Source organism: Octopus sinensis, linkage group LG2, assembly GCF_006345805.1.
Source record: "Octopus sinensis linkage group LG2, ASM634580v1, whole genome shotgun sequence".
Lineage (NCBI taxonomy): Eukaryota > Metazoa > Mollusca > Cephalopoda > Octopoda > Octopodidae > Octopus > Octopus sinensis.
Window position 1 is genome coordinate 38,513,360 of NC_042998.1, and position 21,077 is coordinate 38,534,436.

A 21,077-nucleotide genomic window follows, 5' to 3' on the forward strand; every position below is an offset into this window, starting at 1 on the left:
ACAATGGAGATGCGCGCACATATATACTTTAGGTTGCTTTTTAAGTTTACCTTTCAATTTCTAAAACCGTGTAAGATGTAGGCTTAGATTTTTACAGTGTGATCAGCAACGAGACGAAGGCTGTTGCTTTTTACAAGAAACCAGCACGTTGTGTGATCTACATTTTTAAAGGGAGATTACTTTAGGTCACTCTTTAGTTTACTTTATGTTAGAAATTAAAAAGTAACCTAAAATAACTTCCCTTGTAGATCACAGGCCAAAGCAGTACCGTTTTGTGTATATGTTTGCGTGTGAATTGACTGAACCCGGAACCATATAGTTGCGAGGCAAACTTCTTATCACACAGCCATGACACCGGTTATGTTATATAATTTTAATTATAATCATACCAAAATTGTTATATTGTAGATATACGTACCTGCAGTTGATTTTTTTCTCTCTCTCTTTTGGCTTCTTTTAATCTACTTAATTACTTTTCAATTTTTCTCTTGTTTCGATACTTCCAATTTTAGAATAATGAATAGTATTCCCTGCAGTCATTTGTATCATACTTTTTGCGTTACTTAATTCATATCTCATAGCATATGCTTCCAAAGTTATATGTATTAACTATTTAAGAAGTTTGCATTATCAGAAAACAATTTGTCACTGTCGTGACCTCTGTTTCGGAATATCGACATCGTGAAAGTGACGCCGACATTAGTCTCGGATTACAACATAATAGAGCTGACTATGTTTGGGCCGAAAGTAGCAAGAGACATACAGCCTTAAAGAAGCAGCCAAAATCTCTCCAATCTGAACTTCCACAAAGCAGATTGGAAATCGATCCGAAAAGAGATCGTCAGACACGACTAGCCGAAATGTCTCCACACCAGGCATTGGCATGAAACTAGAATATTTCATGTCTGTTATGCAAGCCATATTCCAGCAATATGTCCCAGAGTACAAGGCCAAATCAAATAGGAGCAAGATTCCAAGGAAGAGGAAGATCCTCATGAGACGACGGATGAAGGATGCAAATCGCCTCAACCAACATCCCAAAAGTAGCGAAAGATCCCACCTAAAAACTACACTGATGGAGATCGAAAAAAGGCTGCAACAATCCTATGTGAGGGAGAAAGCAGACAAAGAAGCCTGGGTTATAAAAACATTAAGTCAAACCCAAAGGCCTTCTTTCATTATGCGAAAGAAACAGCCACAGTACGCAAGATAGGACCCCTCCTCCAAAAGGATGGCTCCCTCACAGACAGTCCAACTAAGATCAGTAAGGTACTGAATGACCAGTTCAAAAGTGTCTTTACCACCCCGTTGAAATACGAACAAGTGAACGAACCAGTGGACTTCTTTGCCGCCTCACCTATAACCAGCGAGGCAATTACGATGGAATACATCGACATTAGCGAAGAAGATATACTATTAGCCATAGATGAGATGGACGCAAACTTCCCAGCAATCCTTCTCAAATCGTGTAAGCGTGCTCTGGCGAAACCCCTCCAGATTCTCTTCCAGAGCTTTCTTGCAAATGGCTGACTGCCAAGCAAGTTGAAGGAAGGAATAATATACCCAATCCATAAAGGGGAAGCAGAGCAGATGCCAAAAACTATAGGCCTATCTCTCTGACTTCACACATGAGCAAAGTCATGGAACAGATAGTCAGAGGGAAACTAATCGCATTCCTTGAAGAAAATAACTTGCTGAGTGATACCCAGCTTGGCTTTCGACCAGGTAGGAGCTGTCTGACCCAGCTCTTACAACATTATGACTGGTTGCTGAGGCAGTTACTCAACAATTCAAATATGGACTTAATATACTTTGATTTTGCAAAAGATTTTGATAAAGTGGATCATGGTATGATATGCCACAAACTTCGTGATCTCGGAATAGCTGGAAAACATGGAGAGTGGTTACATGACTTTCTGAAAGATAGAAGTCAGGCAGTAGTGGCCAATTGAGCCACCTCAATGAAAACACAAATAGTGAGTGGTGTTCCACAGGGCACTGTCTTGGGACCACTGCTTTTCTTAGTGGCCCTCTCAGATATGTCCTCAACTGCCCGGATAGCCACCCTTGCTAGCTATGCAGATGATACGAAAATACAGAACCGCAGCGATGTTGCCCTCCTGCAGCAGGAGGTAGACTCAGTTTACAATGGGCTGAAGATAATATGCAGTTTAATGCTGAAAATTTCCAAGCCCTGTGCTACCAGCATCCAACACTGAATATGAAACTTACAGGGTCCACTGGTCCACTGAGTATTACAATCCCAGACCCTAAATCAGTGAGGGACTTGGATATCGACATGAGTGATAATACCTCTTTCTAAGTGCACATTACCAGGATGGCGACAAAGTGCAGACGACTGGCTTGATGGATCAAAAGAACATTCAGAACCAGAGATAAGGAAACCATGATGGTCCTCTGGATTACTGCTCCCAGCTATGGCCACCTAACAGTGTAAAATAAAGAAGGGACTTTGAAGCAATCTAGCGAAGCTTCACAAAGAAGATCGTCTCATTGCAACAGCTCAGCTACTGAGAAAGGCTGAAACAGCTAAGATTCTACTCCCTGGAGCGAAGACGGGAGAGATATGCAGTAATATACATCTGGATGATCCTGGAAGCAATTGTGCCAAATTTTGGCATTGAAAGTTACACTAATGCCAGAACGGGTCGACATTGCATAGTGCCAAAGATCCCAGCAATACCATCGCGCTTCAGGACCAGTTACTGCAACAGCCTGGGTTTCAGGGGCCCACAGCTTTTCAATATTCTCCCAAAGAGCCTGAGGAACCTGCACAAAGTTTAAATCAAGGTTTGACCTCTTCCTGTTAAGACTCCCAGATGAACTTACCTCACGGCAGGAGGTGCAAGTGAGAGTAGCGACATCAAACTCCATTCTTCACCAAGTGCCACATATTAGAGGAGGCTCTCAGTAATAACAGTATAGCAAAACGGCGGTATTCCAGCATGGCCACAGTTCCTAGCTGAAACAAAAAAGACGTGTCTGTATATATATATATATATATATATATATATATATATATATATATATATATATATGTGTGTGTGTGTGTAGGTAGGTATATAGATAGATAGAGACGGGGAGAAAATGTTAGAATTGTGTCTATACCAGAAAATAATATGATTAAATAAGTATATCATATTTGAACTAACCAGAAATTGATATCGCGAAATTGGCAAGGAAGGATCTCATTGGTGCTCCGGATTTTTTTATGACAAGAAAATATTAAAATTTTGTCTAAGATTTAATATTCCCACTGCAAAATTGTATTTTGTTTTCATCCCGACATGATCATTTTTCTCTTTATTTCATGTAATACATCAAATGCTGTTGCTTAGAAAAAAATTATTACAAAAATAATAAAACATACATTGAAGTAAATAAATAATAAGGAAAAGTTGTATTTGCATTTAGTAGATATGATTTATTCAGTTATTCTTTTTTGTTTTAAAACAAAACTCAAAAAGGAAAAAAAACACAATTACCAAACATTGCACAGAATAAATGTTAACAGATTTCTAAATAATGTTGACTAATAATTCCCAGAAATTGTGGGTTTCTATTTGAGCTAATTGACCGAAAAGTACTTATTATAGAAACTAACATTTATGAAATAAGAATACTTAAGATTCCTTTCTTTACTTAAAGACAACAACGCAACATCGTAAAGAAATCGTAATAAATCACAAAAATCTCGAAACTGATTAAACAATCATTAAAAAATTAATCAACAGCTGTAACAGTAAAAAAAAAAAAAAAAAAACAGAGAAAGGAAATTGGAAGGGTTTGTGAATAAAGTGTAATAGTGTTTCATAACAATGTACTTTGAAACGAATATCAATGAATGGACAAAACAAGAAACTTAATGTTGAAAAGATAATTATTATCTTTGACATATTGCACAAGCGAAACCTGTACACACACACACATGTTGTAAATATACTCTTTTACTCATTTCAGTCATTTGACTGCGGCCATGCTGGAGCACCGCCTTTAGTCGAAAAAAACCGACCACGGGACTTATTCTTTGTAAGCCCAGTACTTATTCTATCGGTCTCTTTTGCCGAACCGTTAAGTGACGGGGACGTAAACACACCAGCATCGGTTGTCAAGCAATGCTAGGGGGACAAACACACACACACACACAAACAAATACACATACACACACATATATATATATATATATATACATATATACGACAGGCTTCTTTCAGTTTCCGTCTACCAAATCCACTCACAAGGCATTGGTCGGCCCGGGGCTATAGTAGAAGACACTTGCCCAAGATGCTACGCAGTGGGACTGAACCCTGCGCCTATGGATTTAATTTTTTACACACGCCTACACTCTCACACGCCCACACATAAACATATAGTTGAATGTCATATATTTTGGTACGTGTTTATATTGTTATATAAATAATAATTTTAAATATATACTTTTGTCTTAAATTTTCTTCTTTTCTTCGATTAAACTTGATACTTTCCCATACAATATGAATATTTGATGTTTTATTCGAAATTTTCAACGCATTTAGGATTAATGCAAACAATAGCTGAGTATCGTAGAAATCGTATTTTCTTTTGTCATATTAGGCACACAAACTAATACAATGAACTATGTACGTTCCACCCACAGCTATTTCGAAGCAGAAATACTGCCAGACATACAATCACAATCATACAGAGACACGTAATTGTATTATCACGTGTAAGTAGAATTTAGTATATACATGTCTATGACTAGCGGGTAACATGCTCGTCATAAGATTAGATTTTTCAGCTTTTCGATTCTGGTTCCAAAATCATACTTTGGCAAGTACACAAAGAAAAATATATCTAGGAACGCACACGCAGATACAGCTGTATAATACGCGTGCGCGCACACACGCACATGTGTGTATGTATGTATGTATGTATGTATGTATATATATATATATATATATATATATATGTCTATATGTATTCATTTCTATATATACATCCATATACATACATACATACACACACACATAAGATAGGAACACGCATATTTAACAAATGTATCTTTGTGTGTGTGTGTGTGTGTGTGTGTGTATATGTATATATATATATATATATATATATATATAATGTATGTATGTATATATATAATTTGTTCTTACAGCTACATAGACGAAAAGAAATCTATATTAATTTCCATTTCACTTTTTCTTTCTCTCTCTCATTCTCTCTCTCTCTCTCTCTCTCTCTCTCTCTTACCCTTCCACTTTTCCCTCTTTTCATTACCTCTCTTTCATAATATTATCTTTGCAAGTCCTCCATACTGGTGAGGCCGATGTGGATGTTCAATTTCAACTACTTTATATTGATACCCGTAAAGAGGGACAGGAAGATTGTCCCAGAGGAATGCAATTTCGGAGAGGAAGAAGATGGAAAAGCGTTTATTGGATAAGGAGAGGCCAGCGTATCTTGGCGGTGGTGCGATATGCACAGACCAGGAAGAAGAGCATAAAGAGCGATAGACTGGTATCAGTGAGCATGTTGTTTCGGTTTCAACATGTGTGATTTCTTACTTCTTTTCTAACATAGATGGTGGATCGAAGTAACAGGATAAGGATATATATATATATATCCATCCATCATATTTTGTGTTTGAAAAGGAGAGGAACTCTTTGAGATGCAACTTCGACGATGTATCTTGGCTCCAGCATAAAGTACATATTATGAAACAGCTTCTGTGTGTTGAATTTGTTGCCAAGCTGTCTGAAGGGACTACATTACTATATCCCTATCAGAGTATGATGTCCTCCACGAGTATGCATATAGACTTAGTACTAGTCTAGTGATGTCTAGATAAACTTCTGAATAATAGCTGTGCTGGGAAGTCAAGTGCAGAAGATCGGTGAAATTTGAGTAGTTAATTTTATTGACGTAGCATTAATACACAGAGGAAAGAGGGACAGAAATATATTATAATAAAGCACCCAAGCGCACAAGTATGACTAGAATGCTGTGTGGAGAAAACACTGGTCACTATTTTGAAGAAGAATATGAGCAATCCCCGTCGATGTAACAAAAGATACGTGGAGGCTATTGAATATATTTATGTTTGTCATTATTCAGTGTTATTTCAAGGTTTCTTGCCAATAGAGATATGTATGTATGCATTTATGATTGTATGTTTGTATGTATATATATATATATATAAACACTTATATACATATATATATATATATATATACATAAACACTTATATACATATATATATATATATATATATATATTATATATATATACATACATAAACACTTATATATATATATATATATATATATACATAAACACTTATATACATATATATATATATATATAAACACTTATATACATATATATTATATATATATATATATACATAAACACTTATATATATATATATACATAAACGCTTATATACATACATATATACACTTATACATACACACACACATATATATATATGGAGAGTGAGTGGGAGAAGGAGCGAGAGATGTAGATATAGATTTATGTAAAATCTTTATTTACCATTTTATATGGCCTAATGACCTGCAAGACGAAGTACTGCGCAAAGAATGGAAAGATTTATGTGAAAATGAGAGATTGGATTTTGACTGTGTAATCAAATTGAATTAGTTATCAAGAAAAAATCCTGGAAATACTATCTCTGTTATAGACTGTCAATGTATTCTTTCCTATCTACTTATCGCCATGAAATTAGAGAGAGAATCGACTGTTATGACTCCCAAATTGTCTCGGACAGTGATACCAGCCATTAAAACTCACAAGAGTGTCTCCAAGACAGTGCTTAATAAACCTTCACACATTCAAACACTCATACATAGAAAGAGCTGTAAGGAGCAAATTTCAGTTGCATGCCCTAATAGTTGTGTTTTTTTATGCGTATACTTTTCATGAATCGTTAATCGCATGGATATATACATAAATGGGTAAAAATAAATGTGTATACATACACACATACATCACACACACACGCGCACACATGGGACCTCGCTGTTGCAATTCTGTAAGAGTCACTCTTATCGTCATAATAAATGAGCGTACCTTGCACTCGACGCATTGAATATCTTTCTTTAATACTGGTTCGCTCCGGTTCTAACGGAACTCCCAACTACAGTTATATGCACACATCACAAAACCATAAACGTCACAAACATAATATGCACTCCCTCGCTCTGACACACTCACACACAGATAAAAGCGCACAAACAGTCATGTATGTATATGCATATATGCAGGCATATATATGTATATATAAGTATAAATGTGTGTGCTTATATGTATGTGTGTGTGTATTTATGAATACATATATGTGTGCATATATATGTATGTATGCGTACAGTGATAATTTTCTTTGATAAGTTGGTGTTCTCAATTTTATTCTATTTGCTCCATCCTCATATCGATGGCGTGGAACTTGTGTGGTTGAAACGCCGTTCGCATATTTCCGTTCGGTGTCGTATTAGTGAAGGCTGTACGCGTCCTTGCCTTGTAGTGAATGGCACTTTGCCGGCGGAAGACACCCGTGTCGTAGGTGGACATGCTTATTCTTCGTCTCATTAGCCTCTTCAAGCAAATGCAACATGGAAATATTTTCACGCACAGGTTAACTAAGTCAGCCTGCAAAATAGAAAAGAAAATACAGAAAAATAAAAATTAGTATAATTATAAACAAGGCATTCATTTGGTGATCGGAAACTGAAAGAAGCCCATTGTATATGTGTGTGTGTGTGTGTGTGTGTGTATATATATATATGTGTGTGTGTGTGTGTATATATATATATATGCACGTATATGCGTATGTCTTTTTTTTTGTTCCCACCATAGCTTGCAAAAGAAACTTATAGAATGAGTACCAGGATTTAAGGATAAGTACTGGGTCGATTTGCTTGACTGAACTCTTGAAGGTGGAATCCCAGCATAATAACTGAAACGAGTAAAGACTAAAGACAAAACCTGAGATTGCTAGGGGATCACTTATTTGTTTTTCTGTAACTTTAACTGCATATTGTTTTAGCATCGACGCTAATCGCTCTAACATAACGAGGATCTGTAGATCGATTAAAAGTTGTGAAGTACTGGTGGACTAAATTCATTAAAATCTTGTGCATTCTTAAATATATTTTAATGATCCGACAATTTGCTTTTCACTCCCCACAGGGTAGGTAAATTTGTAAAATAAAATGTGTGTGATTCTGTTGAGCCATGAAAAAAATTCGTTTTCTTCATTAATATTTATCAGTATGCATTTACAAGCATTATTTGTAAAGTATACATTACGACAAATCCCTCTGCGAGAATCCAGCCAACCGACCAACCAGCTAGCCAGCCAGCCAGCGCAGTCGAGAAGTAGTTGAAGTGTTTCTGTTGAACTGAGGCTAATTTATTGTATTCCCCAGAGGAATCATTTCTGTTTTCATAAAACCGCTCATTAAACACCTACACACACACATGTACAACGTAGACATGCACACGCTGACTCACATAGGTTCACATATACATTTATATAGATGCGTGCGTATGTATGTACGTATGTATACTAATTGAAATTAATGAGAAGTTTATCGCGCAGAAGCGATACAGGATTCTATACGATGTTGTATCAGGCACATTAACATACAATATATTTATACCAGTCCGTGGGGATGCACATTACACTTTGTAAAAACTCGCATATTCATTTACAAAACGTGATAATCAATGTTTATATCACTTCTTCTACATTTCGAAATGAGTCGGCAAATGATACGAAGCAAACAATAAAGTTGAATATTAAACAATTTTACATTATTCAACTCGCGGTTGACATGTCAAAGGTTTTGGAGGCAATGTTCTATGCATCAGTTCCGTTTTGTATGTCTTACAGATCAATGTGAAATTATCTGAAGGACAGTGTCAAGACTTTGAAACAATTGATCTGTTTTAGCTTTTTACTTTTCTTTTTTTTCCTAGACTCGTTCATGTTCCCTAACGACGCGTTTGATGTCTATAGAAAGGAATAGAACTGTTTTCTATATATTCTATTATATATCATTTGATGTTTTCCTAAGCATGCAATATGAAACTTTTACTGCAGACATAACTTGTATTGAAAATGCATACTAATCAACAATATATATACAATATGACAAAACCTAGACAAACATCTTCGAAAACACTAACAACAAACAGAAATTCATATGTCTCAGAAATGTTTATACGAAACTAATTAGATATTTTCTCAGCGAATAACTCTAAACATCCTAATCAATGTTTCAAAGTCTCTCAAAGCAAGCTAAATGTGTCTTAAGGGAAGTTATCTTGAAACATTTTCTCTAAGTATGTTAACGTTAAATAAACGAGAAGGCGTTTTAGTTCAGTACTATCAGACTCTGTGGTATTTATGCTGCAACAAAATTAGCATCGATTGTTGCATAAGAGTGGTTTACGTGCATTGCTATTTATTTTACATATCAATTATTTCGTTGCTATTCATTCTTCGTTCATGGTAAAATTATAGCCTTCAAAATGAAACCCAAATAAACTTTCTGTTGTCCTAGATATACTACTGTGGTTATCGATATTGACTTCAAATTTTGGCACAAGGCCATCAATTTTATGGAAGAGGTAAATCGTTTACATCGATCTCAGTGCTCAACTGGTACTTATTTTATTGACCCAGAAATGTTGAAAGGCAAAGTCGACCACGGCAGAATTTGAACTCAGAACGTAAAGACGAATGCAATACCGCCAACCATTTTGATTATAATTATTTATATTACTGTTACTTTCAAGGTTCCTCAAAGCATTATAATCAGAAAGTTTTTCAGCTGATATTCAGTGCAGTGATGTAGTGGTTTTGGTCATACACTCGCTTATTGCACAAGGGCATGCCTTACCTACGTTCCATACAATAACATCCTGTTCCATTGATTTGCACCGGAACGGCATTTTTGGATGCTGCTAATGATGTGAGTGATAATTTACAGCCACAAGTATTCTAATATTATTTTGAATTTCCTTAAAGAACTCAAATTTCTGTTGTATTTATTTAAGAATTGAAAAAAGAGAGAAATTGCTGTGCACAATAGTTAGAGTAAACATAGCAACGTATATGAATAAAGATTGAGGAATATTGTGCAATGGACTAGATACAGTGCCTATTCTAGGCACGAGGCCCGAAATGTTGGGGGAGGGGAGGCAGTCGATTAGATCGACAACAGTACGCAACTGATACTTAATTTATCGACCCCGAAAGGATGAAAGGCAAAGTCGTCCTCGGCGGAATTTGAACTAAGAACGTAGCGGCAGACGAAATATCTATTTCTTTATTTCCCACAAGGGGCTAAACACAAAGGATACAAACAAGGACAGACATACGGATTAAGTCGGCTACCTCGACCCCAGTGCGTAACTGGTATTTATTTAATCGACCCCGAAAGGATGAAAGGTAAAGTCGACCTCGGCGGAATTTGAACTCAGAACGTAACAGCGGACGAAACACGGCTACGCATTTCGCCCGGCGTCCTAACGTTTATGCCAGCCCACCGCCTCAAGTTGCCAAAATAGGGCAAAAGTTTGACTCAAAACAATATATGAAATAATTAATGTAAAGATTTTCAGAGATTTACGGTTTTCAAAAATTAGAATCTCGTGAAGGGAGGGATTGCAAGGATGGGGGGTGGGGAATGAATGGTAACCGAATTCCTAATACCCAATGAATCATTGGTTACATTAAATAAGCACTAAACCAACAATTATAAAAACGACTTGGCCATCGAAAATATGGCCTTATTCATCGTTCCACCGAAACCTTCTAAGGGCAATTCAAAATATTTGCAGGGTTATATATGTTCCCTTGTTATTTGAGCTACATATTGAACGATAAACCTTTTCTCTTATAAAGAATGGAAGGAAAAAAGATAGAATACGGGATGTTTTGTTTCTAATGTATTGGAGGTAGTCCATGGGGTTAGTGTTGGTGCTTAGTATTGCTACTCTCTAGATTCGCACTGAAGTTTTAATTAAACATGTATTTGTATTATCATTTTTAATGATAATGTAAAGGATACAGCTATCAATTCGAGAATTGTGTTGCCTATATTTCCAGTTTTTAATATGAAATTAGCAAAGAAGCAGATAAATTAGGGCTTGGAGTAGGGCTGGGGAGATATCTCAAGAAGATTTCCAGAAATAATTGAACGTCTTTGAAAACTGCATGAAGAAGACTGAAAAACAAATATTTTGACAGAGTTGAAAACAACGTATCTCAGTAACATGAATAATATATATATATATATATATATATATATATATATATACTATTAAAGCATTTTTTAGTGCCCCTCATACCGTATGGCTCTCGCTTATTGCACTAGGGCATACCTTACCTACGTTCCATTGATTGCATAGCTAGAAATCAACTAAAGAGATACACTATGCATTATGCGACAATTTTTCTACTCAGCAGCTGTAAATCGAAAGAAGAGAATTTAGTAGGGTATTATTTATTGCCAAGAAGCAATATGAAATGTTTGTTATTTAGTTTCCCCGTGGTTTTCAACTTGCTACTTGCTTTTGTTGAATATGATCGTAAAAGATGTTACAAATCATTTTTATATGCAACAACAAACTCTACGCAACAGCCTGGGATGAAATTACACTTGAATAAGATTGTAAAAGGGGAATACACTTGGTGAACTATGCTTTTACTTGACCAATACGTCTTCGCTCTAAATGCTACATCTATCATTAAACCAGTACCACTGCTTTAAATGTTGCAACTAAACCAGAAGATTCGTAGTACACAAGCAAGCCATTAGCATGTACAGGCTTTCAGTCATCATGCAGTCCCCGAAAAGACCGAACAGTGCAATGGGGTGAACATCATTCCATGCTGCTATCTATGGAGAATCTTGGCGGGATTTGTATGTACATTCATACCGGGAATAGTAAGTTGCCAACAGACGATAAACTCTTTTGTCACGAAAGTGAATGTACAAAGTTTGGCCGAACATGGCAAGAACCGAGAATTGCGAATCCTCTTTTCAATATATCAAGTAGTGATAACATGGTGTTGCTGTTTATACTTTCACTTTGCATTTCGCTATCTCAGACAGCATAATTTCTTTTAATTGAATTGAGCAATCAGCTACAGTGTAGGCCATATAAAGTCAAGCTCTATACTTACTTTATATCCCATCACCATGCCCCCCCCCCCAATTTTTGCCACTTTTGTTCAAGTTTATTAAACTTGAAATTTGATACAATTGGGATCATGTTGTTGTTGTTGTCGCGACGAAAATTTGAGTTAGCTTTTGTTTGCAAGTCATAACCAACGAAAACATGTAGCAGACGTGTATACTGTTATTGAGAATGCTTTTGTAATTTGTTTAGCCAACGGTCAGCTCTGATCGAATAAACCGGCCAAACCACTCGATCACTTTCTGTATTCAGCGACTACAGTCATCTAATGGGCACTTTATTTTTAAGAGAGCAATATATGATTTGACAGCCACCTGAGCGGTCTCACGGAGATTGATAAAGGCAGTATTAAAATCTACCGGGATGAGATCAATTGTCCAACCATTTTCTAGAAAATACTTCTAAGAAGCTTGGATGTTGTCTACTTTTAGTACAGTCTTATAGTTCATTGTTATTTTAATGAAATTCACAATAGTGCGATCAAATGCATGTACCACTTCCATTTTGACAAACCAGTAATGGTGGGGCAATTAAAAAGTTTCATTTAGTCATTCGTCATCTTTAGAGTGGTGATTTTATTGGAAATACTCTTCGGTTATAGTTATCATCATGCATCTGTCAAATACAGATATCCAAGCATATAGCATGCTCCTTTTGTGTACTTTCACATTATCCAGTAGCATTATTTTAATAAGGGGCTGGAAAATTGTCGCATGTGATCTGGCTGAACACCCCTTCTGTTCTCTAAGGATTATTAGTTTCTTTTTCATTTCTTTTTTTGTAAGTGCTCAATGATTCTTTTCGGTGATTCCTTATAAATTGCTTGAAGAGTCATCTGTTGGCGTCTAGCAACATTTTCTTTTGCCAATAAGGAGCGTCCCACGTACTTTGTAAGAAGCTGGTGTAGGTGAGCATTGCCTGCAATTGCCGTCTGCCAAATGACGAACTTTTGATGTTGTTAAAACATTGTTATGCTTTGGAGAGATGACTTTTCAAAATCGTTTATTGTCACATAATTCTAAGAAGCTATATTTTCGCCTAACCTTCGTTTTCAGAATCGGATTTCTAAACAGCTTCTAATTTCCACTGTTATGTTATTTCCACGTATTGTTTTACGTAACTATTTCAAGTTGATTTCAAAGATGTTATTTTGAGAGAATTTTTGTTCTTCTTTAATGCCGTTCCTTTTCAATCGATTATTTAAGGCGGATAAGTTTGGTTTTAAGCATTCGGGTGTTTGCAGTTGCGTGTAATCACCGTTTCTATTTATTTTACTAAATTATAATGTGAGCATAAAATACTGAGATCTTCCAAAATTTCTGTACAAATTGAAACCCAAACGTTAAATTCCGGGAATATATAATGAAAGCCGTAATTGAAAAGTGGTTCCAATGACAAGGTATATGAAGAATCCAATTTAGACAAACCAAAGTTAATCATTAAACGAAATATCAAAGAGTATATTCTCAGACAAGAGGAAGGAGATTGCATAGTTAACGAGAACATAACTGACAGTATTCTGGTTAGTAAGCAATAACTAGTTAACCTACAAATGACAAAAAGGTTCGCTGAAATATCAACAATCTGAAAGATACAACTAATTAAATGATAGAAAAGTTCGTAGTTAATAAGATGCTATGAATGAAAAAGTGTAAACAAATGCGAATTGAATAAAAAATGAAGATTTATAAAGAATATTATTCCGTTACAAGTGAGACAGACGATTCATCTCTCCGAATCAGAAGAGATATAAAAGGATACTCTACGGTGAAAGAACGAACGTCACAGACAATTAGCGAAAACACTGAAGAACAAAAGCTTCGGTACTCTAACTTTACAGAATCAACTGTTTAATAATTTAGTTAACAAAGCTACGCTGCAACTTCACTTTCAGCGAAAGTCGTTAGATCATTAATACATGCCAAAATATGAGAAAATGCGACGATAATATTCTTGTTAAAGACATGAAGTTAATCAGAGACAGAAAATCGTTGAAAATTATAACAAAACAAAAGAAAATTCTTATTAACAATATGATTTCAGATCATATTCTTTAGTTAATCATTCTATACTTGAAGAAGAAGCGCGATATTCCATTACGAGATCATTTTCTGTTTATTTATAATTGCTATGTTTACCAGTTTGCTCGAAGCTGAAAAAATATAACTTCAAATGAATCTAGATTACGAATATACTGTAGGTCACCTTTCAAGGGGAAAAGGAAGGTTGGTACACATCTATTGCTTCCACGAGCATAACAGTTGCTTGTGATTAACAACCAACAAATGTAAAGTCATGAATCATCGATGTATCGTTCGGTCTCAAAATTTCTAAAGATGTGGGCAATGTCTGTGTATATGTTTGTGTGAGGTCCGAGTGTGTGTCTAATTGCGCTTTATGTACATGTATGAATGCGTACGTATGCATATACTTGTGTGTGTGTGTATGTATGTATATATATATGTATATATATATATATATATATATATATTATATATATATATATATATATATATATATATATATATATATACACATACATATATTTGGACACCTGACGTTCCCAAGCCTTTTTTGCCATTTACTGAATCTATTTGACACATTTTAGAGTAAGTTACAAGTGCATTTGTAGGTTTCTGCCAACCAGCCGATTCAATGATTTTACTAAGATTCGGAGTACAGGAAGTACCTGTGTAGATTAATAATTTTCAGTGGGTGTAGCTTGCACCACACTACCCCCACCTATTGGTCCAAGAAGACTTTCGCCGGTGTGACATGAAAATTGATAAAACCAGGAACTTCCAAGGCCTCAGGTTTTATTTCGGAGATTTCCTTCTCCTAGGTAGAGTACCAACCAAGGTTAAAGAGCTTCTACCTGCCCATGAGGTAAGCTATCCCATTCCAGACACACAAACCGACACTCAAACACTCTATAAGACAGCGAAAGAAAGTATTATATACTTTCTTTCGCTGACTTGCACCTATCTCAGCACAGCTACCGCCCAGTGTGACGAAAAGGGATAAACTAACAAGGATCAGGCTGGAATCAACTGGAATCTTGACGTCATGTTAAGATCATGGCCTGTTTCACTGGAAACCTGCAACTCCTTTACCATGATAATAATTTGTCATTCTGTTGTGTCTGGGGAGAGTAACCAGAAAGCATTGGTGCACTCGGTTATGTTAGTAAATGCCAAAGTAGAAATCCTGTGAAACTGGGATTTACAAAGAAAGAAAGAAAAACCGGCTAACACGAACTTCACAGATACAATCTGTATGTTAAGGGTACATGTGTCCAGGGAGTGCTCAGCCATTTGCACGCTAATTTCAGGAGCTGGCTGTTTCGTTGATCAGATCCATTGGAACCCTCATCGCCGTAATCGTCGGAGTGTGCAAATAGTTTGAATCTATTTACTCCAAGAATTCTTCAGGAAAAAAATCGATGTCATGGGATTTGAACAACGGTTTTCGCTACGCAGCGTTGTCAAGATCCCAATAAATATACACTTGACAACATCATAAACTTTCAGAACAGCCAAAGTAAGGAATAAGATACTTAGACTTCTGCAACTTAAGTAAACTCGAGAGTTACTCTGTTGGAAAACAACAGTCACTACTGTCTAACACAATCAGTGCAATCCCAGCACACAACCATTCCTTAATTGCCGGCCACGGCCAGCATTTTCACTCTTCGTTTTCAACTAAAACATTAATAGAAATGGCAAACACATGCAGGATTTCACGAAACAACACAACCTAATATACATAGTGACACACATATATATATATGAAAATATTTGTGATCGATAAAAGGCAGAGAAATATAATTGATTTGTAATTTCGCCACAATGCTGGGGTTGGCGACTGGATTACTTGTTAATATATAATGCGTACTTAGTCTCCTGAAGGTTGTCGGTGACAGATAAGTTTACCGAAGTATCAGCACAAGTCGTAAAGGCTTTTTGACCTTATATGATCATTCCAGCCCGATCCTTGACTCACTGACAGGTTTGATATTGACATTTCTTGTGACGAGCACGGTGTTAAATAAGTTTTCATCGAGCTAGGCTGCTGATTTAGATCCCGGTTCCAGGCAATTTGTATCACTTGTGTTGCTTAGATGTAGGAAAGATATCAGCATAGTACTCTCTCGGTATGTCGCGTAAATCTGCGTTGAGTTCAGGAAGTGAATCAATATTGTCTGAAAAGTAAATGAATTAGGTGTAGCTTCTATCTTGTATCGAGTTCTTATCCTCTATTACTTTATCTTGTAAGTACTACTTTTGATCAATACAGTCTCCACACATACACTCATAGACACACACAAACATACACACAAATAGAACTACAAATACGGATATATATATATAAAAAAAAAGCTTTGCTTTAATGTAGGTTTTGAATGCTACAAACGTTTAATTGCATTCACAATATATTCTTACCATTACTTAAGCGCAAAAGATTTATTGGAGTCATGATGTGGAAAATCTATCGCTAACAGTATCTCACTGATGTTCATATCAACTTCAAACGACATCACAGGCAAGGTAATGGAATTATCTGTTTCCTTACAAAATTTCAATTGAAAAAGCTGTCTCTTACAAATAATTTTACATCTATCTGAACAACTTCGTTCAGAATTATTGCAAAATGTATCAAACATAAAATCTAGTAAGAATTCCACACACATTCGAGATTTATTCTGATATATTTCCGATAAAGATTTCCAATAGTAAACCATGTAGTTTTGAACCAAAATGGAATCTAATTCAAGCATTTAATATCATGTGATCTAACAACATCCATCCCCTAAAACATTATTATTTTCCTGATGATGAATGATAAATCAGATTCTATCCATTTACCTACAGAATCAACTGGATTTTGCACTATGCATTATAGTGTTATAAGAACAAACCCAGCCATCCTATACTTTAGCCTTAAACACATCATAAAAAAATATAGCACATGCTAATTTAGTTGGTTAGAAATTTCCATAGAAAGATATACCTGGGCGTTCTCAAAATTAATGGGCACACACACACGCTTCTCTTTCTTTCTCCTCCTTCTCTCTCTCACCACACACACACACACATACATAAGTAAGTATGTGTATATATATATATATATATATATATATATATATATATATATATATATATATAAAATAGTGTCGTAAGTGAGGGATTATCAATCCGGGCAAACTACCTTGTAAGTACACCAGGCCAACAGTATTGATTGGATTAACGAACTCCGCATATTCAGGCTATAGTTCGTGAGCAGTCTATATTGTAAATCCATGGTTGTGCTCTAGTTGTACCGGTTTTTAAGCACGCATACATAATGGTCGTTACATTTTTTCTTTATAATAGTAAATTTCACTTACAGCTGTTACCAGAAGTCAACCTATCAATAATGAATCTATAATGACTACTGGAAATAGCTGTAAGTCAAACTTACTACAATAAAGAAAACTATGTAATGAACACTACTTATTCTTGTCTTGTGTGTGTGCATTGTATGTATGTGTGTGTGTGTGTGTCTGTGTGTGTGTGTGTGTGTACATGCATTGTATATGCTAAGTAGTTTGCTGCCCAATTACATGGTTCCGGGTTCTGTCCCACCTGAGTGACACCGAGGGTGAGTGTTTTACTATAGACCCCGACCAAAGCCTTTTGAATAGACTTGGTAGACGGAATCATTATGTGTGTGTGTGTCTTTGTATTTGTGTCTTTCTCCACCACCTTTTGGTAACCCTTGTTGGTTTGTTGACGTCTCCGTAAATTAGCTGTTCAGCAAAAGAAACCTATAGAAAAAGTAACAGACTTTAATACATAATTACTCTATACTACTTTTGTATGCTTAAATAATATTTGGACTTCAATTTTTCACACGACAGACTGTAATATTAAAGCTACTGGCACAGAGAGATAAATTATACAAATAAATGTTAAGATGAAGTAAGTAGTAATTAGAATTGAAAACATTTCTAATTGTTGCGCGACGAAGAAAGGGTTGTCTCCAGGTAACCCCTTAATCTAAAGAGAAATATATTCAGAGTAACACAGAAGTTTGAAACCAGCGTTTATGAGGTTTGGTTTCATCTTACGTAATAATTCGCGAATGTTACAGATTATATGGCCAATGAAATGGGCAACGATTCACATTGAATTTGAAATCAGGGATGTAAAATTTGAAGGACAAAAGGGTAAAGAAGATCAAGCAGAGCTTAAGCTTAGAAAGTTATTGTACGTCTGTAAATTTGAGCAATTCACTCAGCTTGGTATTCAACTGATTGATTCTTTCCATTGCCATAATTTTACCATATCCACACGATGATATTCTAAACAGGCACATTCAGTGATGGCTCTTCTAAACCTACCACGCTGGTATGTGTATGTATTATTTGATAAGAGCTAAAGACTGTGTTGTCTAAGAAATATAATTACTCTACAATATTCCACCAATCCTGAAGAATAAAAGTAATTCCATTAATATCGTTTGCAACAGTTTAAATAACAATAGCAGCAACAAGCCAAACATATATTCTGAATAAAATATTCCGACCTCGAAGGAAACAAAACACTTTCTAAAGTATATCTAACAAGGCTAGAATTTCATTTATACAACTAGAAACAATCAATGAAGGTTCTCACCATTCCCCGCTGACTATGATTTAGCATCAGTATTATAAAGAGATCTATTCTCTCTTTCTCTCTCCGGACATTCGCACTAACACACACACACACACCACACACACACACACAGGAATTTGTACGTAATTCATATATACATAGAGATACACACGCACACACGTATTTATTCTGGTAATAAATCAGTGAAATGTAGGTATGTATGCGCGCGCCCACGCATCAGTGTAATTGATGCAAACATGGTTTTGTAGGTAAAAAAAACCTGCTTTACAATCCTGCAATTCCGAGTACGATTCCCGCAATCACAGATCTCTCCCGATAATCTAAAATTCATCACAAAAAACCTCCTTTATTTGTTCTTTGATCAATTTCTACCAAATTCCTGTCGTATATTTTTCTTTTGATTTCTTTCTATAATCATGAAGTTTATTTATTGTTTTTTTTCTTCTCATATATACTAAACGGCTTTTCTTTTAGACGTTGTATTGTACCGACGACTGTCTCACTTTTCTCCATTATAATCAAGGTTCCGCGTTTTCACACCAGTTCGTTGTAGTTTGTATGGTCCAATATTGTTCCTAAATCCATTATCAAAGCTTATTGGCCTTTATATCTATCTTCAGAATGAACAAAAGTCCTGTGTTTTACCCCCACCTTCAAATAGTAGAGTAAATGCGATTTGTATAATATTAGTCAGACGTTGATTTTAAGTCATTAACCGCACGGTCATTTCTGTTTCTAATAAATGTATATTTACTTTAGAACTGTGCTTTGCTAAGAGTGTAGCATGTGTTATTTATCGCTTATTTTTGTGGACAATTTTGAGATTAATGCTGTCTCATCTACAAATGTCTTCCTAGCTTGTTTTATGTTGTTTTTTTTTTTGCGGGGCTCATTTTGTTACTGTTTTCGGATTTTGTAGCACATTTCAGTGTTATGTGGCGACAGTTTATTACAGAAAAGTACAATATACAGAAAGTAGTTGAGCAATCGAGAAATCAGTAAGAAGCATTCCTTAAAAGATGTACACTTGGCCCTCATAAACAGACATTTCAAAACGAATCAGACACAGCAGACCCCAAACAAAATCAAAGCAAATCGTACAAGGAAAAAATTGTTTTAACTACAGAGGAAGATAGATTTCCTAATGTTTACCACCTCAGACTCAGCCCGGATCAAATGACGCCTTCCTGCCTTCACAGTTATAAGATATAAGACCAAAAGAATAAAGGATTGAAATAAACATACTCTACAAAGCTGTAATAAATCACAGATTTTCACTGAAACAGATATCACGCTTCTTTAAAATTCACAAACCTCTTATAAAGTGTATTATATTAACAAAATATATACGAAGTGTAGAGTAGAGCATAGAGTAGTGGTTTTTAATCGGGGGCCATATGACCCTTGTGGGTGGGGGCACAGGACCGTTGTGGATCTATATAAAATTTTGTTGTTAAAATCTATGCGCAATAAATTACATATACTGCTACCACACACAATATATTTTAATTTTTTTTAATACAATTCCTATTAGTATTTAATCATAAAAAATATGATAGGATTTTTTAAACATCGTATGGTTGTGAAGGTCCATCCGAGTAAAACGGGAATCAAAAGGGCCCATAGGTGAAAAATGGTTGACAACCAGTGGACTTGACGAAAGTGTCGAAAACCCTCGTAAAACAACATGAACAGCCTTAGATTAAATAATAAAATGAATATATATTGAAAACACTAAAATTGAAAGCCTTCTTAACAATACCCCACGGACATATAAACCTTTTCCTAAAAGTCGACAGGCTCATGAACCCAAACGCCATATTGGTTTCCAATTTTAGCACAACGCTAGCAATTTTACGTCGACTCCCAGTACCGAAATGCTCCTTATTTTATCAACTCAGAAAGGATGAATGGCAAAGTCAGAACGTAAAGGCGGACGAAACGCCGCTAAACATTTTGCCAGATTCGGTAACGATTCTGCTAGTTGGTGCGCTAAGTGTGCGCCATTTTCCAGTCTAAACACTTACAATCAGAGAGACTGCAATATATCATACAAAAAACAGGAGGCGGAGCAGGTAAACATTAGCAAAAACATTTATATTCCACATAATTCCCCACTAAAATAGACCCTTAGTTGTAGAAGCAATAGGTATTCCTGCTCGACGAGAGCAAACAAACAAGTAT

At 35.7% G+C, this 21,077-nt stretch overlaps 1 protein-coding gene across 1 annotated transcript in view; it reads right to left on the minus strand.

Annotated features, from left to right (window-relative positions):
- Window positions 1-6,447: 6,447 nt before the first annotated feature.
- LOC115230791 (substance-K receptor-like) overlaps window positions 6,448-21,077 on the minus strand; it is a 328,598-nt gene continuing 313,968 nt past the window's right edge. Inside the window, exon 3 of the mRNA XM_029800921.2 lies at window positions 6,448-7,674. Coding sequence (XP_029656781.1) covers window positions 7,432-7,674 — 243 coding nt within the window. The 3' untranslated portion in view covers window positions 6,448-7,431. The remainder of the gene's footprint in view (window positions 7,675-21,077) is intronic.